The sequence below is a fragment of the Scatophagus argus genome, chromosome 15 (assembly GCF_020382885.2).
Source record: "Scatophagus argus isolate fScaArg1 chromosome 15, fScaArg1.pri, whole genome shotgun sequence".
NCBI classification, from domain to species: Eukaryota; Metazoa; Chordata; class Actinopteri; family Scatophagidae; genus Scatophagus; species Scatophagus argus.
The window spans coordinates 18,114,475-18,142,269 of NC_058507.1; the positions used below are offsets into that span (position 1 = coordinate 18,114,475).

Consider the following 27,795-nt stretch of genomic DNA (forward strand, 5'->3'; position numbering starts at 1 on the left):
CCGGAAAGTACACCAAACTTTATTCTGAAACCGGATGTGTTTTAGCTATGTAGCGTACAGTGAGAATGGACAGGAATTAAATCCATCACAGCTTTCTAGACATTTCCCCATGAGCGAATTTGAACCAGCAACAAGGTGCGGGTAACGCAAATGTTTTTTTATGTACCGTCTGCTAAACAGTCGTATTCGTAAAGTGCATTTTAAACAGGTAAAATGGTTGGCCCAGCATTTGTGCTAGATAACACTGCCTCTGATGAGCTAACGTGAGTGAACATTATCAGAAGACACTTAATCTCTGTTGACAACTTTTTCAGCAGCTAATGAGCATAAAGTCTATGGTTGGTGACGAATTAACGTTATATTTACCAGGCGTAAACAAAAACAAATAGCAGCGGAGCGGAGCTGTATTTAAGATTTTTAACATGCTAGCCGGCTAACAGTTTGCTGTCATCTCTATAATGTTAGGTTAACGTAAAGAAGACAAATGAGTATATGTTAACAGGCGAAGTTGAAGAGAAACGAATTAAATGAGTATCGAGACAATTTCATAACCTTACTTCATCTGCCTTCAGCGCTAACGTTACACACCTGTGAGACGAGGGAGTGGTCACTGCTGACAGACCACCTATACTTTAGTTCAAGCTAGCTAAAGCTAGGTTGATGACTGTCAACTGTCTAATATCAACATGAAAGCGTCTGAAGTGTATGATACGCACCCCAATATAAATCATCAATTAAACGGTATTTGTTACTAAGTTGTGTAGCAGTTATGTTTTGATGGAATGGGAGCTATAGGCTGCTGTGAATTACAGGATGTCACTAAATACACGTTCTAATATGATAGATGTGTGTAATTAGACAAGGTGAAAACACCTGTGTTGTTGGACCATTTTTGAGTAGTGCCTCTGAGGTTGTGATATTCAGTTTCAGTGAACCTGAAGTGCTTCAAAGTGCCGAAACAACTGAATTTATCCAGATAATGAACAACGCAAGAGGATGTTTGTGTGCGCTGCCAAAATCCTACAACAAACTCTGTTGATGTAACGTTGTGTTCAACGTGGCATTTGTAACATTCCCAAACACTGCAGTCAGACAAAACATGTTGCTCGTCAGTCAGAAAAACAGTTATAAAGCAATGGCTGCCAAAATGTTTTGAGTTATCAGCTTGAAATGTGTCCGAGTCCCTTCAGTACATGGGAGGATGGGAACAGAGTGACATCATGGATCAGACAAAGAAGGAGAGGCTTATGGCAAATGTAGGCCATTGTTCCACTGCAAAGTCCTAATCTCTACATAGGCTGTTAGTGACCTCAGAGGCATGAGGAACTTCTCATGCAGCATGGAAGTTGGTGCTGAACAACTGACTTAAACTGAAATGTACGTTCTCTGTCTAATATAGATCATTGCGTGTATTAGCGATTTCGTTAATTCTTATTATTTCTTTCTTTCTCTTACACTTGCGACTGCTTATGCACTTTTCCACAGAGAAATAAGAGTCCTTTTATTCTGTAAGAGTAATTAGACACCTTGTCAGTTCATGTATTGCAGTATGTCATGTTTGTTGAATTCTTTCAAACTGAGACTCTCACTTTAAAGCTGGGTAATGAAGTCAACTTTTAGGTCCTGATAGGTGTAACAGACATTTTTTCTGTCATTGTTTGACAAACACAGTCATGTGCATTACACGTGGAATTAAAAAAAAAATAAATAACATTGTTTTGTTAGAGGATGGAGACATGAAGACATGAAGTGAGAAGTACACCAGCTTTTCATTTTGACATGCCACATGTGTAAATAGTAAGAATTCTTGCTCAGTCACTGTCACACTGTCATGGATCTCTGGGACAATTGAGTAGAACAGAGCTATCATTAACATTAACAGCTGTGGTTTATTGACCATAAGTCTCCTGTGAGAATGGTCTTTTGCAGGCCTCACTGCTCTTCTTTACACAAAAATAATGCATAGTTCTGCTGAAGTGCTGGTCCCCTGAGCTCAGAAGTGTCTTTTTACCAAGAGATTCAGCCATGCCTCTCTTCTGATAGGGATTCAGTCTAGGGTGGCTGCATGCTGTCAATGGTAATTGGCCTTTATGTTGAAGGACAGTTGTCCTAATCACAACCACCACTTTGCTGCCCTTTTACCCTGTTTGTTTGCACTGTCACCCTACAGCTGCATTCCCTGCATTGTGGGTGTTATGGTTGAGTAGTCACATGAGGTGGCAGTGGGGTCAGCAATGCACAGTGACTGGAAAGTGAGAGTGACACTCCAGCTGGGGAGAGTCAGAAGTGAGAACACCATGCCCATAGCTGTAAATAGCCACTAGACCTGGGAGTCAAGGGATCAACAGGGTATAACAGGGGGTAGGGGTTTGATTGGAGATTGAGCAAGGGACTGTCTATGTGCTTTGGGCATATTTTAGGAACCAGCTTGGTTAGATGTTCTGCTAGTCCCAGTCTGTGTCTCTTGATTTTAGTTTAGCTGGACTGGGAAGCTCTCATGGAGATCAACACGAAAGAGGATAAAGGAGAAGATGACAGTGAGTGCTGGTTGCTTTGGAAGCTTTTAGGCTCAGTGTTGCGCTTTTAGGCTTAAACCTGTGTGTGTGTGTGTGTGAGTGTGTGTGTGCCTGCCTGCTTGCCCTAGGATTTCTGTCCTTTTCCAACTTTGTTTTCCTCCAGTCAGTGTTTCAGAATTAGGCTAGTGGTTCAGTACATGTTCACCATAAACCTGTTCTTGTTTTAAAGTCTTCAGAAAAAAGTAAATCATTAAGATTTTTTTTTTTTGGCAGATGAAATTGTTTTTGAGTCATATTCACATCCTCAGCCTCTAATCCTTAGGATTATATATAGGATCATATCTAGATATGTCTGTTCTTGTAATCCTCGTGTGTTTACCATATTACATATGATCACGTTATACCTTTATGTTACTCTCCCTTTTGTATACAAATGCTAGAGAACACTCAGTGTCATGTTACTACATATATATGTTTGAGTAACATGCAGTACTAGAGCCCCTGCAGGAAGATTGAGAAGATCCCTGGTTTGGTGAGAGGGCACAGATCACCCAGAAGCTTCAATAAAGTCATGTCTCATAAAGGAAGTGGACTTCACTCACTGCTTTGTTGAAATTAGACTACTTGTGTTCTGAGAATAGGACTTCTAATATTGTCCCTGCCACAGGCCTTGAGGGGGAGATGACAAAGGAGGATGTTTCAGAGCGTGTCGAGGGAGACGCTGTGCTGGGCTGGGCCTCCTCCCATCAGCGACCAGTTATCCACCAGGTGGCCTCTGCACCCATGCCCAGTGACTGCGGTGAGGATCCACACGCACACACACAGTGGAGCTGTCTGACATTTCAAGCGAAATGCGAAACATTTAAGCGGCTCTTTGACTGAAGTTTGAAGAAAATGCTTTCACTGCATTTTGATTGACTGGTTACATATTTAAACACTTTATCAGTGAGTTATGATTATTGATCCATTGATTAGAGGTGTATGAAGTAATCATTATGTATGAAAAAAATGTTGATGATCCTGACAGTCCTGAACCTGCACTCAATGACTATATTGGCCAATGAGTCCAGTTTGAGAATGGCAGATACATAGTTCTTGCTCATTATTTATTGTAAGGATATTATGGCATTGTTCTTAATACAGTGAACAGTTAAACACAATTGTGTAAGTGCTGATGTTCACATTTCCACATTTCTTACAGATTTATTCCTAAGATGTTAGATTTACAAATAGTATGTGAATTTGATAGGTCCAGTTTTACTTTTCATTATCTAATGTAGTCCAGTTTAGTGTGTTTGTGATTTATCTGTTTCTGTGTAACATGATAACAGGTGTGTGTCTATCTATTTATCTATCTATGCATACACACATACAGTTAGGTCCATATATATTGAGACAAGTATAAGTTTTTTGGCATTTGGCCTTTGTACACAACCACAGTGAATTTGAAATGAAACACTTGAAACGTGAGTGAAGTCACGACTTTCAGCTTAAATTCAAGGGGTTTGACAAAAGTGTGGTTTTAACCATTTAGGAATTACAGCCATTTTTGGTGGCTCATAAATGGTGGAACAAATGGCCGACAAGCAGTTTCTTGGCAAAGTATGTCCTGTTCCCTTGTTAGTCATGACAAATAAAGCAGATGTGGGTCTGCAGTTGGAAAGAGGTGTCTATGCAAGTGAAGGAGGTAGTCATTAGACTGAAAAATAAAAAAAAACAGATAATAGCAAAAAAAAAAACAAAAAAACAACAGTTTGAAACATTCTTGGAACATTCAAAAGTTATACCTGTCCCAGTATATATGTATATGTGTGTGTGTGTGTGTGTGTGTGTGTGTGTATGTGTATGTGAAGATTTGTCTCTGGCTAGATTATAAGTGTTGGCATTCACTGTGAAAGACCAAGCTTATTTGTTTTCAGCCTCAGTCGGGGTGTCTAATGCTTCATTTGGTTCACGGCATGCAATCCACTGTCGCATCTGATTTCATTTGCCTCTGCTACCCCAACAAGGGCATTTCCAGAGATTAGTAATTTGATTGAATCGATTGAACACTCTGTCGCAGATAGTTAATGTATGTCTGTGCTGCAGAGTTTCACACCCTCTCTTCACATGCAAATACAGGTGAAAAAGTAGCATAAAGCTTTGGATTCCTGGTTCTTTTGTTCAAAATGAATCGCATTACAGCTAAATGTGATCTGTTATTATTTGTCTCACCCCTCATCTGCAGAGTTCTCCTTCTTTGACCCCAGTGAGCCGCAGTGCAGAGAGGTTCTTCTGGATCCCAGCACCACCATACCAGAGCTGTTTGCTGTCCTCAGGCAGTGGGTGCCACAGGTTCAGAAGAACATCCACCTTATTGGCAGCGAGGTGACGCCACTTTGAATTTTTGGTTGTTCATGTTGCTTTGATGCTGTTCACATTGACCTTGTACAAACCCCTCTTTGTCTGGCCTCATAAAACTCACAATTCACTGACATCTCATTTAATTATTCACAAGTCAGTGCAAACAAATGCTTGATACATAATAATGATAACCAGAATTTTATTTTATTTATTTATTTATGTTGTTCGTGGAGCACCTGCTGAACTGTCCTCAGACCACCTCCACCCAGGGTAACACAAAAAAAACCTGCAATGCACTAAATTGTGCAGAGAAACTCTTGTCTCAAGGGGAAAAGCAAGTCATTATTCCCTTTCACTTAATAAGTACAACCCTTGAGAAATAAATGCCTTGTTTCTATGTCAGTTGGCGCAACAATTCTCTTCCAAATTTAAAATGAGTAGAGCTATGAGAGTCCCAGCTTACTCATAATTCATTAGCCCAGTGCCCTTGAGTTTTACTTTAGATCCTTTTAAGTAATAATCCTGCACGGTGACAGTCGGCGGTCCTTAATGACACGCTGTACATCTGGCTTTGCACAGATCCTGAAGAGAGGCTGCGGTGTGAATGATCGAGATGGCCTGACTGATATGAGCCTCTTGCACTACTGCTGCAAAGCGGGAGCTCCGGGTATAGGTTAGTATTGGAGCAGGTGTTGAATAAACACTCTCAGCTGGACTGTAAATGTGTATACTCTTCTCCTCTGTCTTGTTTGTCTGTGTTGGTTTATCTTCTTACTCTGACCGCTGAACACAATCCTGTATGACTCGATAAGCACTGCTATTCATCAGTACTCCTCCCTAAACACTTTCTCTAGAACTGACTTCTACACCTCCTCCCAGCACACTCATACCTGTATCCCTCCTCTGTTCCTCAGGTGATGCAGAGACGGCAGCCAGCTTTGCTCGCCAGCTCCTCGCCCTGGGTGCTGATCCCAACCTTCGCTCACGCTGGACCAACATGAGGGCCCTGCACTACGCTGCCTACTTCGACGTGCCGCAGCTTATCCGGGTGGTGTTGCAGTCCTCCCAGCCTGGAGGTGAGAGAACAGCTGCAGCCAAAGGAGAAAGGGGGAAGGTTGTCCCCTCAGTCTGCACGAGGCGAACGTTTCTATTTTTAAATCAACTGCAGTGGGGATTAAGGCCACAGTAATTTATCTATTTACTGATAAACAGCCTTTCCAGTTTATTATGTGCATATACAGGCAGTACATATTATCCAGTACAACACCCCCGCAATGCAGCTTATAATATTCAGTCAAAGCGGCGTTGAGTCTACTCTATGGAGGCTATAGTTTGTGATGTTGTGATGTGGTAAGGTTTTCTTAGTTTTGTCCATGCTCTTTTATGTCCCTGGTTTGTGTTGTAATCTGAGGTTAGTGTAAGAAATCCAAGTCATAAAATGTCCAAAATGCAGAACAGTCTCAAAAAATGTATAAAAATGCAAAATACCAATCTCTCCTGGTTGACTTTATTCGTAGAGGTAGATGCCACCTGTAGTGACTTTGACTTTGGCACCGCCCTGCACATTGCTGCCTCCAACCTGTGCCTGTCAGCTGTCAAATGTCTCTTGGAGCTGGGAGCCAACCCTGCGTTCAGAGTGAGTTATATTGCTGTCTTACACACACTCATCAGCAATTTTGACAAAACTCTTTGATCCAAACCATCCACTACAGTACAGTACAGTACAGGCACTGATTATGCTCATGTCATTATCTACCTACTGACCATTTGCACTGTTTACCTCACCTACTTGCACTATACTTCCACCCTGTACTACCTCACTTTTGTACTACCAGAACCATATTTATTTTACTTATTTTATTTTATTTTATTCTACTATTATATGTTACTTGTTCTTCCATTCTATGTATGCACCAATCACCAAGACAAATTCCTAGTAATGTGAAACCTCTTCACTTACATGGCAATAAAGACGATTTTGATTCTGATTCTCCAAATGTTCTGACATTTAATTCTTTACTTACTAGCAGACTAGTTTTCTACAGTTAGTCGGGCAGTAAGTTCAGTGTGGAATACTCTGAATGATATTTTCCTATTATTTTGCAGTGTTTACTGAACCATCATACAGGGAGCCTTTCTCTTGACATCTCATATTACGAGCCAGCAGTGCAGCTGCACTGTGGACTCATTTAACTTGTGTAAAAGCTTGTGCTATTTTTACTGCAGATGAGAATTCTTGTGACTTATGAAAGGTAGAGTGTAGTAAAAACCTAAGAGGATATTATGACACATAATCACTCGTAATGGCTCGATATTTTTATTTCATTTTTCTTAAAAATGCATTATCAACACGTTTCACTTGAATAAAATGTATTCATGTTACTTTGGTTTATGTATCACATGTTATGCGCAACCCTGACTAACAAATCGCTCTTTATTATTTCAATGTGTCATTTTATATCTATAATAAATGAATTAATTATTATTAACTGTTGTATACTGCCAACTGTTGTTAGCACTGTCGCCTCATAGCAAGAGGGTTCCAGATTCGAATCAGTCCAGGGTGAACCCCGCCTCTCACCTGTAGTCAGCTGGGATAGGCTCCAGCCCCCCGCAACCCTGACGGAGAAACAACATAGAAAATGGATGGATGGGTGTTATACAATGTAAATGCCCACCATAATTTTCCAGAACATGAGCGATCCAATTGCTTGTTCTTGTTTTATCCATTCAGCCATTCAAACCCCAAAGGCTTCAATTTATAATGATATAAAAGCAGCAAATCCTCACATTCGACTCAGATCTGACCAGTTCTCAGTAAGTGATTAGTGGATGTCAGCACCACTAAATCATCACATATGATGTAGTACAATACAGCACCCCCAGAAACTGCAGTCTTAAAAATGATAAACTATCATATTATTGAACCTGTGTTTCTGAAACTGTCTCAACAAAAACCGAACATTATAAACCTCCCAAACATTTTTTGCACCACGGCTGTTGTGTTTGATTTCATTAGGCTGTGGGTGTTCATGATGCTGCTTCTGCCCTCTGTATTTGCTCACAAACATCATCCATCAGAATTAGAAAATTCACTCACACTATTTTCCCACCTTTAGCTGTACAAAGCCTTTCTTATGCAATGTAATTCCAGATCCTTTGTGTGCTGCCTTACAGAATTACAGTTTGATTTGATGGAGGTCTTTGTAAAGGAGGTCCTTATGCTCAGTTCAGAAATATAAAACATTACAGTCTTGTTCTTGTACTGACTGGACTGGCTTTTAACAGATAAAAGGCCATTTGTCTGCAATAGAGATTTTACTGACAGATTCCATTGAACTGTTCCAGATGGATCCACTGCTTGAAAATCTCTCTGCACTCAGTCTTTCTGGCCTATACCTCTCTGTTACAGTCATTTAAAGCCTTGGTTGTTGCCTGGCTGTTATCTTCAACTGAATGGCGTACAGCAGATTCCCAGTAGATGGTGATGTGGCATCAACACTGCAATCTATACAAGTGTAAACTCTCAAGTTATCATAAAGTAATTACCCTTAGTAAAGTCACATGTCTCCAGTGTCTCACACCCTTATTATTTTGTACATTAAACAAAATTGGTTGTTTTTTTCAGATTAATTAAAGCTTGTTGTCTGTTCTTTGCATGCACTATTTTCCCACTGGAGGTCACCAAAGCACTACACACCTAGTCCAATAATTCCTTTGCCCAAAGATGAGTGCCGAGGCTCTATACATTTTAGTGTCTTAATAAAACACTTGGAGAACATATAACTGCTGGCTGATGTGAACCAGCTTGTATTCTTTTTAACCTTTTATGCAGAGAGTTTTGTGGATTAGAGACATGGATGTTTGTTCCTTATCCTTAAAACCACTGCAGGAAGATTAGTTTTTGTCGGCTTTATTTTTTAGGGTTTATCAAGTCTTTGCTGCTTCCAATTTGCCTTAGAGATATGTCACATGGGGTTCCCCAGTTCTGATATAGTAACTCTCTTCACCCTCAACAATCTGTTTGCTGTTGCCTATACACACATATAATCATAGATGGGTGTAACACAGTGAGAACATTGAATACAAACTAATTTGAATATCACTTAAGACAGTCCAATGCAAATGCATAGCCTGGCAGAGGAAATGAAAATTGATCGTTGCCTTGAGCACATACAACCACAGCCTTTCTGAAGTTCAGTAGAATATGTAATTTACCATATTGCAGTACTATGAACCATATGCAATTAGTACAGGCATGTGCCTTGATGAGTGATGTTCTGGAATACTTTGCTCAGTAAACTGCATTGAAAAATGTCAGTGATGGTGGAGTATACGGTATGATACCAGAGCCAAGGAATTCAGTTTAAAATCTCTCTTTTTCCTTTTGAGTAAAGGTCAGACTTGGAAAAAGGTTTAATTTGATATTTCTCTTCTCTGGCCCTGAAGAGATTTGTCACAACAAACCTTGGGTTTGAACAGGGGAAGGTTGGAAAGGTTGGAAAAATAAAAAAAATATATTATCGGCCTTTCATGCTTCCTTTACCACATATCTTACAGCTTAATAGCTATGGCAACTCATCGTATTTTTCATTAGGAGCAAGCTGCTGTAGTGCATTGTTTATTTGATTGTTCCCGGTATGAAGTGAGCCACCGTTGCAGGTTTGTTTAGTATGAGCTGGGCTGTTGGTGGTTAGTGTGAAGTCATGATGTCGGGCTGCTGTATATCATTATGTTAAATTGGACGGTTGTTAATATAAAATGGTAATTTGGTGTAAATATTCGTCTTGCATAATCATTGGGTAATTCCTGTGAGTTGTTAAACGATAGATTATACTGTGATAGACACAGTATATGGCTGCTATGTAGTTGGCAAAACCATTTGTGTGTGTGTGTGTGTGTGTGTGTGTGAGAGAGAGAGAGAGTTTTTAGACAATAGTTCAGTGTGAAAGCGTGTTCCCTTTGGGCACTTAAATGAAATACACTGAAAGCGACCATAAGTGATTATTGTTCTGCTGAATATCCTATTCATCTAAAGCACAAATGGAGAGCTGAGTAGGTTGAATATTGAAAAAGAAACAACAACATAATTTCAAAACACAACAAATATTAAAATAAAATTTACATTGAACTGAAAAGAGCAATCCCTGCACCAGTCCTGTGAAACACTGTCTGAAAGACCGCACACAAAGGCAGAAATGCACTGCAGCACAAACACTTTCATCCAAGCCGCCGTTGCAGATTAAGTGGCGTGTGTATTAGCTCAGTGTTACGACGTATGAACAACATTCTCCCTTGGCCTCCGCAGGCCTTTCCTCCTACCCCCGCTGTCACTTGGGTTTGCTGACTGCGTCTCAGCTCTCACTGACTGTAGTCTCTCTAAACCAAACTTCCGAGTGCCTGCTGGTCGACTTCTTTGAAACAGATGGGTGGGGGGGTAGAGATAAGATTAAAGACTCAGTCAGTGAAACACAGCATCCTTGTCGCAGACGTGATAACGGTGAAAGTTTTGATAATGGCAGCAAAAATACAAGTTTGTTCCTGGCACTCTTTTGTCAGTGAGGTTGATACTGCACTTTATTTATCAGTATTGATCTTTTATATTACATTAACTTGGCATGCTGGCAAATTTAAAAAAATAGATGAAATTCACTGACTTGTAATTGTGTTATTGCCTTTCTGTGCTTGCCTCTTCCTACAGAATGAAAAGGGGCAGTGCCCAGCAGACGTGGTGCCTGATCCCCTCGACATGCCCTTAGAGATGGCGGATGCAGCTGCTGTGGCCAAAGAGCTCCTGACTTTGCTGAGACAGGCTTTACCCAGACCCAGCTCACCTATGCCCCTCACACTGCAAGCCCAGTCCCTTCCCGTTCTCTCCGATAAGGCCAGGATACAGCTCGCCACCATGGGAATCCGACTGGGCGATCGTGTGGTGATTGCTGGACAGAAGGTGTGTGGTAGGTCACTATCAAAAGGCAAGAGCAATTATGAGTATTAATTCTTCAGCTGCAGCGTTTCCGGTTCTACTTTGTCATTTTCCATATCTCAAAGTGATATAATAGTGAAGTTTCCCAACCCTCTAATTGGGACCCAGTGATTAGCTGAACTCAAATTAGCGTACAGTTCTCTAGAAACAGAGAGAACCTCTGTGAAATAATGTGACTCCAGGCAGCAGTGAGTGAGTGAGTGCTTCATTTCAAGAATGCTTCAGTCAAGATCGTGTGGTTATACATTTTGCATGATACAGGGATATAAAACTAAGGGTTATGGGCTGCATTTAACTTATTTCCATCTCAGATGGGCTTGGCTCTGTAACTAAAGACAAAATAAGCGATTGGTCTGCTTTCTTTTCTTGATTATCTTTTCGCATAAAGTTCAGATCACTCAAATAATTAGGCAATGTACCGGTAATTACATTTAGATGGTTTGAGCGCTTTCCTCATAATTGAATCATTTCAGTGCATGCTTTTATGTTTTGTATTTTCCGGAAATTATATTTCATTTTTGACAATTTTACTATTCAAAGAGGCCGTGTTATGCTCGTTCTCAGGTTCATACTTTTATTTTAGCCATTTACTGGAATAGGTTTAATTGCTTTGATCTTCAAAAGCACATTATTTTTCTTATCCTGTACTGATGTTGGGCTGATGTAAAAAATTTGCAAACGAGCTACTTCTAAGTGAACAACACCTTGGTTTTTTCTTAGAATGTATTTCATACAGCATGGCTTTATCAAGCATTTACATTCAGAAGAAAAATCGGCCACATTTTTAGATTGGCCTAAAGAACAAAGCTAATAAACATGTCATACAGCGGTTATTTAATTCTCCTAACACTTGACAGAGCTTCACACACTAATCTCATACTTTTGCAGCAGTGGGACCAGCATTTTTCAGGACTAAAATGTGGAGAGATTTTATACTTTTCAAGTACAGGAGCCAGACCGTATAGTATGAGCCTGTAGTGCTGTGACAAGAAGGCAATCCCTCACCAGCTTCCCATTTTGCAAACATGCAGCGCTAAGCGAAGCTGGAAGCATTGAAGCCAAGTTATCAAGAACCCAGTTATCACATTTTCACATTATCAGGGTTTTAGTGTGTCTCACTGCAGAGAAATTACAGGAGTGAGAGCAAACCCACTAATGCTCACAGCACACATAGAGTAACTCAGTGTCACTGAGCAGATTTGTATTTTTGTATACGCATAAAATGGTTGGAGTTGAATTTCTGCCTTGCCCTTTTTCAGAATTGGAGAAGAATGCAGATCTTGTTTTCCCTTATTATTATTATTGACTGATTTGACATGTTTTATAAACACCTACAATAGCACATAAAATTAAAGTGCATAGCATAAATGGCCGTTAAAGTAATACTATGCAAAACAAAAGGGACTGATACGTCATCAGCCTCATCCCTGTAGCCTGCATCACATCAGTGCAATGCAGCTGTGCAGTGGTTTTTACCAAGCAAAGACAGAGGCTTTGCTTATTTTTTCTACAATTATTTCAGCCCTCAACCAAGAAAAAAAATAGTTTCCAGTTGCTAAGCAACACCTTTTTTGGCACCCATCCAGTGTTCAGGGTTATGTCAGACATTCATTGTGGCATATCAGCAGCATTTATATGAGCATGTTTAAATTAATCCAACAACAGAAGTTGTGATTCTGTGAAATGTCTGGTATGACTGCTAGTTTGAAAAGTGAAAGTGTTCATACTCTTTTTCATAGGACCAGTGTACAGCTGGCAGTATTTACTAAACTATGCCGCTTGATTCTTTGTAGCAGTGTAAGTGTGTAATGTGTCAGGAAACTGATAAATCAAAGTAAACAAGGTGATACACTGAAGTAGTCATATACAGCACTGTCATTATAAGCACCAGCTAAAGAGTAATACAGTGAAAATTTAAAAAAATAAAATTTCAAGCATGTACATCTACATGTTTGTATTGCTGTAATCTTCTTTTCAGTACTTTAAACAAGCCCTTACTCAAGAACTTGGGAAAAGAAATTTGTTCAAAAAAATGATATCTTTTTTTTCTCTGGTCCTTCATGTAATTCAAAGAAATACTTTATAATGGTTGCTTGACCTAACCACCCAACTTCACTGTGGTGGTGTAAGCCATCTGTAATCCTTCTGACAAGAAGCATGCTTTGAAATGGAGATTTAACCACCCAAAGGTCAAATAAAATGTACAGTTTTTTAACTATTTTCATGGCATAGTTCAATTTGGACAAATGCCTGCACATCCTACTACTCCAAAATGAAACGAAACCCCCAGGAATGCGTGCTTTTTCTCTGTGCTTTGCGTTGAAATCTTGCAGCACTGGCCTTTTTCCACTGACTTTTACCTTGTGCCTTCAGTTGTCAGGCTGACAGCAATGGCCCAGTCCAGCCTGAATTTGCCAAGTGGTTCATCAAAGCAGTTGAAAGAGACATCCGCTGCCGTGCCACTGGCACAAAATTACCAGACAACTCTGATGCAGTTATTGGTACTTCAACATCACAAGTACCTGCTCAGTTGCGAAATTGCTCTCATCGCTTTTAGCTGTCCAGTCTTTACTAAGAACTCCTCACACATGAAATTAATGTGACTCATCCTAAACACTAACTTGTAGCAGTCACCAGTCACCGTCTCTGTCTTAGGTAATCTGGTGTATATTTTGTCATGATTGTGTTTAATAGTGGCATCAAATAATAAAATTTGTGCACCAACAAAGGTAATGTAGTATGAGACTGTAGTTTCCCGGTTATTCCAATATTAAAATGAGCAGGTTCCCTGTTAGTATTGGAAAGTGCTTTTTCTGCCTTCACTTTTTAAAATCAACAAACATATTTTAAGTTTTCTCCACATTCTGTTCTGTAGTACTGTAGCGTTGGCTGTTGCACAGTTGTGTACAGTATCTCCTAAATTCCTTTGTGCCTATGCTGACTGTGACTATGATAAGAACCAGAGAAATGTACCAAAAGGAAATTCAGTTGACCTTTCTTATACTCAATATTATCCCGTGGACTGGACTGAGGCCACCAGAATTCACAAACCATCCCTGGTGTATAACACTAGCCTATAGTTAATTTTTGGATCATTTTTAATGTGTTCATCTGCTATTATGTAGTCATTTGGTGTTCTACTTGTGTGTGTGTGTCTTGTTCAGGCTGCCTTTTTTTGTGGAAAAGTGAACTTTTGCAGTGAACCCTCCACCAAGTAATCTCTGTACTATTTCGTGAGTGTACTCTTACCAAAGTTTGCCAAAAAATAAATTAGTTGTTGTACAGAAGATTTATGAAACATAGTTTTACGTGATTTATTTATTTATTTATTTTTTTTTACCTCTGTGGCATTAGAAATTCTAATTTTTCTAAAATAACTCCATTTTATGACAGAGACCTTGACAAATGACTTTTATTAGATCAGGTACTGCATTTTTCTACTCTCAGGGCTTAAGCATTTATTACATCTGAATGGGGCTTTAAATTGTTAGGTTTTATTGAATTTAAGGCCTTATGAGATCATGGCGAAGTGGTTGGTGTTAAGGCTAGGCTATAAAGGACGAGTCAAGTATGGACAAACATGAGAACAACTAATCAAATGAGTCGTCCAGGTTGCGGGATGCTTGTCTGAATTTTGCTCCACCAGCTTGTCAAGGCAAACGCTGGCTTTAAGGCATTTCAGATTTAACATCCAAGTGCTGTTTGTGTAGCTTGCAGGCAAGTGTGGGTAGATGGTGAACTATTTACACAAATGATGTTGCTGGAGTTGGTGCACAGTGGTAGAAGTGGCTCGTTGCTTTCCATTAGTTTTGCATTAGCCTAACTGCTCTGACTTGCGCAGCAGTTTAACACACATTTGGAAGGAAATGCTTCATGGTGGATAGTTAAGGATCAATTGAGAGCAGCAGGTATTAAAGCTGTAATAATCTTCATCTTACATCTGCCTTCGTTCAGCAAGCTCTGTGTATCAGCAGGAAGTAAGTAGTTTCACATCCGTTGACTGTCATGCTGTCTATCATTAATTTGACTCTTTTCATCTTGAGGCTGGCAGTGAGTGTCAGGTGATTGTCAGAGTCCATGACAGGGAACTTTATCACGCATCCATCTGAATTTAAAGCAGCCTGATGGTCCTTTGTTTTTCATCTGAGGCAAGTTTACTGGCTCACAATCCCTCAGGAGCAAGGGTGTTAATGAATTCTTATCTGACCAAACACAGGCCTTATCATCAATATACAGTATCAGCTTTTACTCAGTTTGTTTCACTGATCACCCCCTTAAAAGCAGCTCGTAGTGATTGTTGTTTTTTGTGGCTGTAACTGTGATATGCCTTTGCTGTGTTTCATCCAAACTGCACACACACACGCAAACAGAGACATGGAGACTGTGAGAAAATATTAATTCCAGCCTGGTCGGACATTTGCTCTGAAAGAATATGCCCTTAATATATTTTGTGTCATACCGAGAGCAGAATCAAAGTAAGCTGAGTTGTAGAGAATGGCTAATCAAAACTCTTATTATCTGTCTTGCACGTTCTGACACAGTCTAGTGCTTTCATCTCTATTTTCCCTTTTAATTGTTTTTCTTCACTGCAGCTTTAGTAAACAGAGACCGATCAAAATGTTATTGAGTTTCTGATGGGGGCTCTGTCCCCCACGAAAATATGATGATTTCACCCACTGCTTAGTACCCTGGGCAGTTCTTTTGCTGCGTGTCTCGATGATGTTTGACTCTATTTATATTTGTTTAGACCTTCTGTGTTCTTTGACTGTACACGTACGCAGGTTGGAACCCTGCGATTTTGCGGCAGCACTGAGTTCTCTGGAGGCCTCTGGGCTGGAGTGGAGCTGGACAAACCGGAGGGGAAGAACGATGGCTCAGTGGCGGGGGTTCAGTATTTTACCTGTCGAATGAAACATGGTAGGTCTTGCCACATTCCCACACTTAGAGATCAAACACATCAACTCACCCACTTGCTACATCAATTACTTGTATCATTATTTGACTTCTAAGATTTGAGTGGTCCCATCAGGTTTTCAGTAGAATCTTATCTAACCCCAGGAAATTAGATTTGTTCTTTTTGTCAAATGTCAGCCAATTGAATATATCCAAATTAGCATAATGTAATATGTTTTTTTTTTTCTCTTGTTGATTTGTCTTATTATCGGTCGGTATGTCTAGTTGAGTTACCCATAATCTGCGGATGTAGTTAAAGTCTTTCTCTGAAGGTATGTAATATATATTTTTTTTTTCACAGGAATCTTTGCTCCCCTTTCTAAGATAAGTAAACCTTTGGAAAGACATAAAACCAGCACCACAAAGACGTCTACACCCATACGCCCCCCACGCCGCATCGACCTGTCCCGCATCACTTCCAAGATAAACACAGGTAAAAACAAGTTGCATACTGTTGCTGCAGAATTAGGATCTGTCTCTGTGTGTGTTTGGTTTTCTGTCAAAATGTAAAAAGGATCAATATAATGCATCGTACAGGAGTTGTGTGAGCTGTTTGTTCATAAACCTTTGGCCAGTAGAGTACTGCTTCACTTGACTCTGTTCTTAAGATTCAAGCTGTGCTCAAGTTTTATCAGGTTGACTGAACATTGCAGGTCAGCATGAAGCTGACAAGGTTTTGTCAGAATGAGTTCTGGCAAAAAGTACTGTAAATAAAAATTATCTAGTTGTGACCTAAACAAAGATGGTGAAACTGAATAGCATTCCATGCCCTGAGGATGAAACCATGTGTGAACTTCACAAAGGTGAAAAAGATGTTGCAGGGGCAAGCGTATCCTCATGTCACAGGTAATCTCATACACAGTCCCCTGCAGCAGACCAGTGGATACATTATTAGACCACATATCATATTAAAAAAAAAACCAAAGAATTGCATCAACCTCATAGAAACACCAGTGTTTTGGAGTGACACTGTTAGTTCAAGGAAAGCTTCCTAATGGTGGCTGTTAATTGAAGAAATCATTCTTCAAGTGGGAGTACTGAGAGTACTTAGCATCAACAGAAACATATATTTTGGTCATCCTCACCCTTGAAAATAATGAAAATTGCAATCCAAATCTCTAAGTATCTCCCAATGTAATTTGTCCTCTTTGATTCCTCAGATTTGTGGTGTTTTTGGTGTCCAGCTTATTGTAACAGAAGGTCAAGTCTGCTTATGAGACTTGATCATTACAGGTTGTTACTGCTAGCCGCTTCACCAAGCCGACGCTTTTGGTTTGAAACGCGGTTGAGTGAAACATCTGCATATACTGACTAATAACTTAGCTGAGGTTTCATACTGTGACAACAGTGACATTCATGCTGATATGATATGCTGTGTGTTTGTTATCCATATTTAATTTGCATCTCCTTAGTTACATATATAAGAAGAGGATGTCCAGTCTTCATCTCTTGGGAAGAAATTATATGCAACAGATCTATATGCACATGTATACATGTATCTATTTTATCAAATACAAAGTCTAATGAAATGTGTCTCCTGTAATTAAGAAAAGTCTTTGTAGCTGCATCAATAATGCTTCATGTGGGACCAGAGTTATTGTAGATACCAAAATGAATGGCAGTTCCTACGTTTTTCCTGCTGACACAGTGGGCTTTTAGCCTGCTATGGTGGCACTGAGTCACTTCTCGTTGTCCAGATGAGCCCATCAGCTGAATCACGACTCTGCTTGACTCTTTTTGTGCCAAAAGGAGGCTTTCTCAACTTTTTTCGACTGTATGAGCTGTGTCGCTGTATTACATGATTTATTGCATTTGGGCTTTCATATTAATCTCCCTCAAATGCTTTGAAAAGTGGATTCTGAACCAGTGCCAAAGAACAATACATAAATTAGACTGCTGACAAGACCTTGCTCTCACAGTCCTTGGATGCCCATATCCTCAGCTCCTGACTAATGTTGTCTCATAATATAGTCCAGTCACCCCAGAACATTGTGGAAACCTGCCTGTGCTAGGTTTTTCTGGTTTTTGCGCCCTCTAGGGTTTCAGCTGTATTGTGATGGTGCAATATTAAAAGGTTTTGAAGGCCGATTGATCTGGATGTGACTGGAATAGCTGACCTGAGAGTGGCCTATGGAATTCTGTGATTGATAGTCCAATTAAGCAGAGTTTAATAACTAGGGCATAGACAGGCTAAAGAGCCTGGGAGCCATCCATCACGAGGTGTATGTGAGTGTGTTATGTGTGGCATGCAGTGCATACGAGGGCGTGTGTGTCAGCACCTCCATTCAACCCAGGAACCAGACTAATTTATGACCAAACACTTTGCAAAGCCTTTGTCAACCATTTACAGCCCAGCCTCACAAAGCCACCTGTGTTGAAGTGTCCCATTGTATTGACACTGCGGATTGCTCACTCCTGTGTATCTATAGATTGGAAGAGTCACTGCGGGACTGGCTCGTCTTGCTAACCAGGGGAGACAGACACACCAGAATGCCAGGCTGGCCCCTATTAAAAGTGTGTCAACTGTAGCTCAGGCCTCAAAGGGCGATGGGAACATAGACAGCGCTCACAAAGCACCACCGCTTGATTCAGAAAGCCTCAGCCTGTCACTTGAAGCCAACGTCTGTATGTGGAAGGGATAGATAGAGCCAGGAGGTCCCTGCAAGCTAAAGGTCAAATGACAAAAAATGTTTTGTATTCAGAGTTGAAATGTAGTCTCTTCTTTGGAGTTCAAAGGAAAGACACAACTCTGTCTCTGAGGGGAACGTTTCCCAGCTCTTGGTAAATGTGAACTGAAATGGCAATCAATAAGGCTGATTTAAGATTTTTGTAACACCATCTTCAAAGCACCATATAAAGTTTGAAAGTAGCTGACATTTTAATGAGGTGAGACTAACGTCGGGCAGTTTATGTGGCCGATTTATGTATGAATTGAGAGAGATGAATAGTTTTTCCTTAAATCTGTTTAGGTAAATCATGGATGTTGATTTTATTGCCTATTAAAGCCCAGGCTCTAAAAGGCTTTTGTCTGTTTCATTGTAGATTTAATTCAAGTCAACAAACTGTATAAAATGCTTGAAGTTGTTGCTAAAATTTGGTGTTAGAAACTAGTTGAAGAGCATAATTTTGTTTACTTGTGCAAGAAATGTTCTTTGCATTGTGTGCTACTTGAGTTGGTAACAACCATCCTTTTGAAGTTGTTCTGAAGTTTTTCTTTTGCATTCGCTGTCATTATTGGAGCTTTTGTCTATGTGTAACTGCTTGTCTCAGCATATATGCGTGTTTTTATTGTGTGCTGGAGTAAGAGACCATCTGAGTTCAATCAAGAAAATTTGCCTTTCAGTAGTTCCTGCTTCGTAGCTCCTCGACAATGTCATGCTGCCCTTTGCATTTTTTTTTATTTTATATATTTTATTTTATTTCATTTCTTCCCTCTCCTGCTCTTGTGTTTTATTTTCTCACCATAGCTTTTTTTGTCTCTGCCTTTAAGTCTGCTATACTTAGTGTCTTCTCAGTTTCCTTGTTTATTCTCTTAATTTCTCTAAACCTAATGAACTTTATAAACTGCATTTCTGCATAATGTATTATAAGTTAATACACATACATTTTTCAGCAGATGAAACATGTCAGCTATAGAAATCATGCTGAAAGATTTTATTAATTATATTCTGCTTTTAATAATAGCAAGACGAAATAGTTTTCATAAGTTTTCATAAATTCAGGTGTCAAAGTGACTTTCGAGTTGTACAAACATTATGGAACTTTGATCTTACGTTATTTATGTCATCTTCTTATTTAAGTACCGTTAAATACTCAGATAAGAAGATGACGTATTAATGTCTTTGCTGAAAAGTTGTCACTGTGTCTCTTTTGTCTGTGTGTGTATTTGTGTGTGTGTGTGTGTGTGTGTGGGTGGGTGGAAAGGTTTATCTCCATCTGTCAAAAAAACCTTTGATAATCAAAAAAGTCCACCTGGTTCCAATCATGGCACAGAGGGAGATGCCTCAGTGACAAGGAAAGGTACTGCAATCATGGCTGTGTGGGCATGAATGTACTGCGTATCAGGGCGTGGGGTGTGGGAGTTTGCAGTATTTACTATAATCTCTCTTTGGTTGAAACCATGGGAAATGTTCACTCCTAATCATCACCTGTCTTTGATCATTAGTCTACCTTAATGATTAAATCCAACATCACAACCCATCTGTGGCGAGTTCAATAGGAGCATCAATGCTTTCCCCAAAAAAATAAAAGTGCTGTCATAAATCTAACTTTGATATGCACCATGTGTACCCATTAGTGCTGCATTTGCAATTGAAGCATAATTTAGATCCCCAAAACAAGCTGCTCAATATTGAGTGTAATTAATAATCTGAATTGGAGATATTTTCCTCAACCTGGAAATACAATATACTTGCACTTGTGAATGCTATGCATGAAATCAAAACCACACAAGTCCAGTCAATTAAGATAATGAGGCATTGACTTGCTCAAACCTGCTGATTCCGTCTTTTCCGTTGAACCATTATTTCTGTGCATTGCCGTCCACTCACAGTCATCAGGGCTCATTAGCTAAGGCTTACCATTGAAAACAGGTTTTGGCAAAGGTTTTTTGCCCAATACTGGCTAATTTATTTGTTGCTGAAACTTGCCTTTGTCTTAAAGTAAGTTGGCACAGATTTAATCAGTTAGCCTCTAAGAGTTGGGCAGTTAATGAACTTATGGCCTATGAAAGTCTATGAAAGCTAAAAAGCTTAATGAGGCCTTCCCTCCAAATGACACCCAACCCCCACCTCCTGTCTGCATCTCATTCCTTAAATGAGGGGATTAGCATGTTGGCGCTTAGTAGGACCTCAGTAACAGGACGTGCAACTGTAAAAGATTGAGCTCACTAGATTTGTGCTGCCTTAGCTTCAGGTGACGTAGCTGCTTGGTCTTCTGAAACAGCACATCGCTAACTGCCTGGATCTGAGTGCTGCACGCACTGTAACGTTCAAAAGAATACAATGGAAAAATGAATAAAAGGTTGAGCTTCATTATTTTGATGCCATTAGACTGTGTTTATGCCTGAATGGATGGATGATGGGCTCAGTGTTTAAGAGCGGAGGCACACAGTTTGTGCTGTGTGATTTTAGACAGCAGAATGGATAACAGCATTCACAACTAATGTCCCAGTGGAGCCTAGACGTAACACATAATGCAAATGGTGCATAGTAAATAGAAGTGGTGAATTAACTTTCCACTTTGTTTTGGTACAGTTTTTTTTGTATTGTGTGGTTATTGTTTTTTTAAATGACCCCTGTGTTTCCTGTCACACGCTCCCCTGTGTCCTTTTCACCGCAGGTGTTCTCTCCCGCTCTCTCTCCTCTTCATCGTCTTCACTGGACTCTCGGCATGGGCCGGGTGTCCGACTTCATCCACTGCCAAGGCAGCGTCTACCTGCCAGGCCGCGAAGGCAGCGTGTTTCACTGGGTCCGGGGACCACGCCCTCCCCAGTCCTCCGCTCCTCTCCTGATACCACGGCCCTTACTTCTGCAGGTATTATCATATATCATATACAATATCATCTTAACATTGATGGATGGATTTTCTCATGATTATGTTGATGTGATAATTCAAATTGAGGGCAGTAATTGTCACACTAATGACACTTTCTTTGTCCATCTGTTCCAGGTCCTCGAAGTCGAACACCCTCAGCTAGCAGCTCTGTGGGTGGAGGCCCCGAGGTGCACCTGGGGGAGAGGGTGCTGGTGGTAGGTCAGAGAACTGGTGTAGTCCAGTTCTACGGAAAGACGAGCTTTGCTCCAGGTCAGTAATTGTAATTCCTGTTCTACCTGCAAAGATTTGACAGTTGAAATCAAGCTAAAAACTGATAGGGTATTTTCACCATTAATCCACTCTTTATTTGGTAGATGCTTTGCAGCTTCATCTGAATGATTCTTCAGTCACTTGCATGTTATTCTGCCTCATTTCCAGAAGAAAGATCAACTTGTTCAAGTTAAATAAATGGTGATAAATCGGAATATTTGAGATGTGAAGCACATGTGTGCGTGCATATTAAAATGCTCTCTGAAGTTTAATTTGGTTTTTATACATTTATGCACATTATATTACCATCAGCATCATGATGTCAAAGCTTTATGACTGGCTGGGTTGTAAATTAAATAATTTTTCTCAGTTAACAGCAATCACGGATACTGATTCAATAGACTGCCCAGTAAATGGCTGAATGAATGTAGAACTTGCCTGTGGTTGGTACACCAAGAAAACTTGCGAGTTCATTCCCCATACTTCTTTTTTTAGTGAGAAATTTTATTTTAAAACTGTTGTGAAATATCATAACTGTACAATGAGTCACATATGGAGAAAATGATAGGTCTCTTGAGCTCCTCTTTTTCAACTTGAATGAGCTAAATTGCGAACTCACAAGTCATTGTGGTGGCAAAACTTGAGTTTGAATGACGATACATGGAGAAAAAAAGATTTGAGAAAGCTGCTGCTGAACAAAAGCTTTTTAAACCTAGTAAGAAAACAGCTCACATTACTTATTAATATGTAGGTAGTAGTTCTGCCCAGGCCTCACTCATATATGAATGAGTATTAACATATCTCACACCCCTGAGGATCGTATTTCAAGGGATTTCAGTCTTAAGTTTCCTTTGATACTCTGTAATCAGTGCTGCTCTGTTCTTACTGCATTGAGGACTGGGTCTCCACACCAAAAGCCTCCTTCAAAAGTCTTCTTGTTGAACACTTGCAGTAAATTGACTTCGTTTTTTTTTTTTTTCTTTTTTTTTTTTAACATTTTATGTATTTCGTTTTGTGGCACATGAAGTCATCATAGAGAGAGGGAAGAGTGATGCTTTGAACTCCCTTTCTTCCTTGTCTTACAGGGCAATGACAGAGTTAAAGAGCTAAACAGTTCATTATTAAGTATTTAGGAGCCATGTAAGAGGCAGCGCTGTGTAGCGGAATGCTGCCTGTTCTGCACTGTGCTGCAGGCTTTCTGATCTGGCTTTCTGTCTGAGCAGGGCTCTGGTTGGGCATCAGACTGGACAAGCCAAATGGTAAGAATGATGGATCGGTGGGAGGAGTGAGGTACTTCAGCTGCCCTCCAAAACATGGCGTCTTTGCACCTCCATCTCGAGTTCAAAGGTGAGTGCAGACCCTTTAAAGGTATCTTATAATTTCACCAAACAGTAATGGTCGGTTCTGGTTTTTGCCAGTGGTCAGCCGCAGAAGCAGAGACTGATTTGTCAAACGAGTGTCTTTAATAACTACTTCAGAGCTGATCTTTTGAAAAATTTTACAATATGCCGTGAGATCTCTCAGATTGTATTTCATGCCCCTCATCAATACATCTGATGGTGCTAATGAGCCTCTTTGACAGTGTCATTTGTGTAAATGCTGAGGTATTTGATTTTGCCCTCTGTAGGAAAACAGTCCTCCTCTATACTTGTGATTAAAGAGAGTCCCAGTTGTCAAATGTGAAGCCTGGGGCCCTCACCCAGCGTGGCTAATTTAATGAGGTGCCAGAAGCCATCATCCCTGTCTTAAAATATGGATTATGACTGATTAATATGCATATGTCATATATTTAGATTAGAAATGTAAAGAGTTTATATTTTCACATTTTTTTATTGATGCAAATATATTGATTTGATAATATTTTTGTATTACACAGGGGAATTCTTCTTTCTTACAGACATAGCAATTTTCCTGACCAGGAAAATGAAAAGATAGGGACAAAAAACTTTAAACGCAGTTGACATCTGAAGTACTGAATGATTTTATTTTAAAGGAAAGAGAGGCTCTCTGGATAGGAAGGATTGCTGGTTAAATTGACACATGGCAGCATTTTACACAGGTATAATTAGACTGTTTCGTCTTAATACAGATGCTCCATTCAGGAGGGAGTTTTCTTCTTCTCTTCTCATCTCCTCATTGCTCTTCTTACTTTTCTGTTTCTTTTTTTTAAACATACTATTTGCGCCTCCCATTACACAAAAGGTGCTTTTTAGAAAGTCAGCACCTGTGTCTTTTTGCCCTCCTCTATTCATTTCCTTTGCTTCTCTTCATTTTTTTCTTAATTAACCCTGGGCCACAGTTTCCCTGCATCTAAAGGAGAGTCTAACATTCTCTCCATCCTGAGACTTGTTTTTTGTCTCTCTCTGTTCTCCTGTTAGCAGCTATCACAACCCATTAGGAAAAAACAACAGCTTTTCTTATAGAAAACAAGGTATCACCTTTTGCCTTTTGCTCATTTAGCGGTCTCTGTCTTAATGGCTTTCAGAGCTCTAATGTTATTATGGTCACATAACGGCTCAAGAAAACACCAGTGGGTGTGACGGGTGCTCTTTTGCTTTTCCCTGTTGCCGTTGTCAGCGTTTTTGAACTTGTTTGAAAATGTTACAGGTATGAATTTTCAGGATGTGTGTGAGTTATGTGAAGTGAAGTATGGCTGAGATAACCTCAGGGTCAATATCAGTGGTGCTTTTGCAAATGTTGATAGAGCTAGACTATATCACTGACAGGTTTCTTTCTGTTTTTTTTCTCACTCACAGGATCCATGGATCTGTCGATTGCCTTTCAGAGCTCTCGTCGTCACCCCTCAGTCATCCTTTCAGTGGTGAGAGTTCTGCCTTCATTGCGACCTTTGACACAGATTTATTTGAAATGTGAATTTTTTATTATGCTGTGAATGTTGTGGGTCACTATTATGCACGAATCAGTGTGGGAGCACTTGACTCTTGTAATTGCTATGCAGGGACAATCCGTCGCAGCTTCAGCACTTCATCAGCCATTGCCACCCCGAAGGAAACGAGCAGAAGAAGTCCTGCTAACAGGTGTGTCTCTCTTTTCTGCACAGCCCTCATATTTCACCCTCCCCGTGTTTTTCAGCTTCATCCTAATCCCCTGCAGCAGTAGCAGAATCAATAATAATAAGAAGCAGTGGTATTAGTCAGCAAAGGTTCCTTTTTTAAATGGCCAGTGCATGATTGTGGTTATAATGAGAGAGAGAAAGGAACTGAAGATCAATCCCTCAAACAACAAGCTGCCATGAATCTCCTGCTTCTGAGGTATCCTCTCACACTACATACCTTTTCTCATAAATCTTTCTGTGCTGCATTTTCCCTCCGCTCCCACATTTCTTGAATTAAAAAGAAGTCGATCCAACCCTCAACGTCGGCGCTGGAGCACCCTCAGCAGTGGTGTCAATGTCCCTGGGAGCACAACGGGGTCCAGCCCCTCGCCCAGCTCTGGTGGACAGGTCTGCCTCCACGTGGGCATGCAGGTCCTGCTCAGCAGTGCCAATGAGATGGCGTTCATCCGTTACCTGGGCACGGCGGACTTTGCCCCCGGCCTTTGGCTGGGCCTGGAACTCCGAAGTCCCAAGGGCAAGAACGACGGCTCTGTTGGCGGCCGCCGTTATTTCACCTGTCGTCACGCCCATGGCGTGCTGGTTCGCCCCAGCCGCGTCACCTACCGTGGCATCAACGGTTCTCGTCTGGTTAGCGAAAAGACTTGAGGACTGTAGGAACCAGAGAAGAGCTAATATTTTGAGTTTTAAGTTCAAACTTCTTGTTCTTTTTTTAATTGCACAGAATTTTCTCATTCATAGTTAGTCTTCTGTGCTTTTCTGCTTATAAAACTTTGAAATAGCTCAGATTTAAACTACTACGTTTAGTTTCTGGAAAGATGTAGGAAGCAAAGAAAGCACTTTATAGAATTAAATTTAAATTCTTATTAGAATTTGTCTTGGCTGGATGCAGGGGAACAAAAGTCTTAATAGGACATAAAACACTGCACTACTTTTAATCTGATTGCACCGATAAACAGTATGATAGATCAGGTAAGATAAACTGGATGGCATGGATGTGTGCACATGGAAAATGTTTTCTATACCCAAAGCTAATCACATCAAATAAAGATTTTTATCAGATAATTTAGGTGGTAATGTAGTCTACTCTCTAACCAAAAGTGTGCATGTGTTTGTGATTATGTGCGCGTGTGCATGTGTGTATTAATTAAGAGCACTTTGAGACAAGAGAGATTGATTTTTTTTTTTTTTTTCCAGGGTCGTCATAGGGCTTGCCGATAATTCATGGAAGCAGACTCAAAACTGGCTTTTCACTTCATGAATAGATATAAGTGAAAGCAAAAGTGAATTAGGCTTAGATCTCTATCAGCCTCCATCAGAATACGCACGATTCTGTTGTTTAGTCCTATTTAGTCCTACATGCTTTACATCACTCCCTGCCACAGATTGTCTGTTAGGCCTACATGGATAAATGATGATTATATCATGCTAAATGCAGAAGAAAGCTTACATTTTGCCCCTTTGGCTACATATGATTCTAAGTCAAGCTGGGAACAAACTTACAGACTTCTGTTGGGGTTGAGGATTTCAATTTTTACATCCCGAATCTGAAAACCTATGAATGTGATCCTGTTGTACCAGATGTACCAGCTTTTCTTTACAGCGTGGTATCATTACATTTGTTGAAGACCACATTTTAGTATCTGATGCTTGATTAAAGTAGCTTGACGCAGGAAATATGCAACCACCCGGAAGCTTCAGGGTTAGACTTTGCTATTTGATTAGAGCTGTCTGAGCAACTCAGCAGAGAACAGGCCATCGATTGTGCATGTGGAAAACAGGCCCACTGTTCAGTAAAACACTCGTGTACCATCCAATTAGGGCATGTAGGCCACAACAGCGGCGGTAGAATCTCGAATGGCCTTCTCTCATTGATCTGTCTGGTCAGCCCCCCCTGTGATTGAAAAGCAATGGTGGTCAGAGCCCAAGGTTCCCTGAAATATCCACAGATCCAAAGCCTGGAACGAGCAAGCATTTAAAAAGCGCAGCCTTTCCACGTTCCTATTGAAACATTTTAATCAACAGACTGTTCTTTAAAAATAGCTTCTCATTTGCATTAAGGCCAACTCTGTGATAATCTCTGTGGCATTTGTTAGTGTTCCACATTTCACATCCTTCATATTTTGATGTATCTCCAATCCCAGTTGTATTGCAGAATGAGTGATTTCAAATTCCACTGATGGGTATGAAAGTCTTTTGGCGCTATGTTCTTGTGGATAATAGGTGATAGATTGTTTTTTCATGAAATTCCTGTTGTGTATATTTGAATTGTGTTTGAGAGAAAGGGATTTGGTTTGATGCATTTACATGTTGTGAAAAAATAACAGTATTTGTATAAAATAAAATATTCTATTATAATTTGACTTGTTATGTCCATGACTGTGTTTTTCCTTTGGCTGTTTGCCGCTATCAAGTCTGGTTGTACTAATGAAAAAGTGGTTTACGTGACTTTTTCTTGGACTGTTCATAAAGTGCACAGAAGAGTTGTCTTCAGGGATGGAAAATGAAATTGCACGAGCGCTTTGAAATGGTTACACGTCTGTTCACTTACCATCTGATTCCACTGGGGCTCATCTCCGCCAAAGCTGAAAAAGCCTGCTGCTGAAGTGGCATTGTTTGCTCACCGCCAGCCTGGGCACACAAATTCAAGTGTGAGTGTGGGTGACAGACTCTATTGTGCCACGATTATAGACTAAATAGATGTTTGAATGGTTACTTTAAATTCTTTTCTATGCTTATTGTTACTTATTTTTGTAGGCTGAACAGGAGAAACAAAACTAAGGGAAAGGATCCAGAAAAGCAGCATTTGCCTTTCCAAACTACTGACATTGATTTAAAGGGATGAAAAGTGTGCCTGTCAACAAATAAAAGAGAACAAGAATATCAAACATAAAAATCTAAAGTTGGAGGAGCACCAAGTCATTCATGAAAAAATTCTTTACAGAATACAGAGCTCATTTGAACTACCATTTATACATGCATAAATAACACCAACCTTTACCTGAACTTATCCATGATTGTTATATATAAATGTTCTTTTAAATGTTTTTCTAACTTGAAAGTATTAGTTGTCCTGCTCAGTTTACATTAGATCAAATTGCTGATGGACAGGGTGAGGA

General features: G+C 40.1%; 1 protein-coding gene across 4 annotated transcripts; it reads left to right on the forward strand.

The window, feature by feature from the left end:
• On the forward strand, positions 1-27,040 carry LOC124072454 (CAP-Gly domain-containing linker protein 4-like). Of its 4 annotated transcripts, none has more exons than XM_046413903.1 (15): positions 1-135; positions 3,184-3,315; positions 4,744-4,883; positions 5,439-5,532; positions 5,774-5,935; positions 6,377-6,495; positions 10,561-10,809; positions 15,627-15,762; positions 16,100-16,231; positions 21,139-21,333; positions 21,469-21,603; positions 22,827-22,950; positions 24,360-24,424; positions 24,563-24,641; positions 24,961-27,040. In XM_046413903.1, exons 2-15 carry the CDS (start codon positions 3,198-3,200, stop codon positions 25,322-25,324), a joined length of 2,112 nt encoding a protein of 703 aa, XP_046269859.1. In that variant the 5' UTR covers positions 1-135; positions 3,184-3,197; the 3' UTR covers positions 25,325-27,040. The 4 variants fall into 4 exon arrangements, with proteins under 4 accessions (XP_046269859.1, XP_046269861.1, XP_046269860.1 ...); XM_046413905.1 differs by lacking the exon at positions 1-135 and adding an exon at positions 153-263; XM_046413904.1 differs by lacking the exon at positions 1-135 and adding an exon at positions 301-1,377.
• Positions 27,041-27,795: the final 755 nt, after the last annotated feature.

Excerpts from the sequence above, each read along its gene's own strand:
- LOC124072454 (XM_046413902.1), top strand. The coding sequence starts at position 2,498 with ATGGAGATCAACACGAAAGAGGATAAAGGAGAAGATGACA. Across the intron at positions 16,232-21,138 it reads CACTTCCAAGATAAACACAG|GTGTTCTCTCCCGCTCTCTC; the intron begins GTAAAAACAAGT and ends TTTTCACCGCAG. Across the intron at positions 24,425-24,562 it reads CCTCAGTCATCCTTTCAGTG|GGACAATCCGTCGCAGCTTC; the intron begins GTGAGAGTTCTG and ends ATTGCTATGCAG.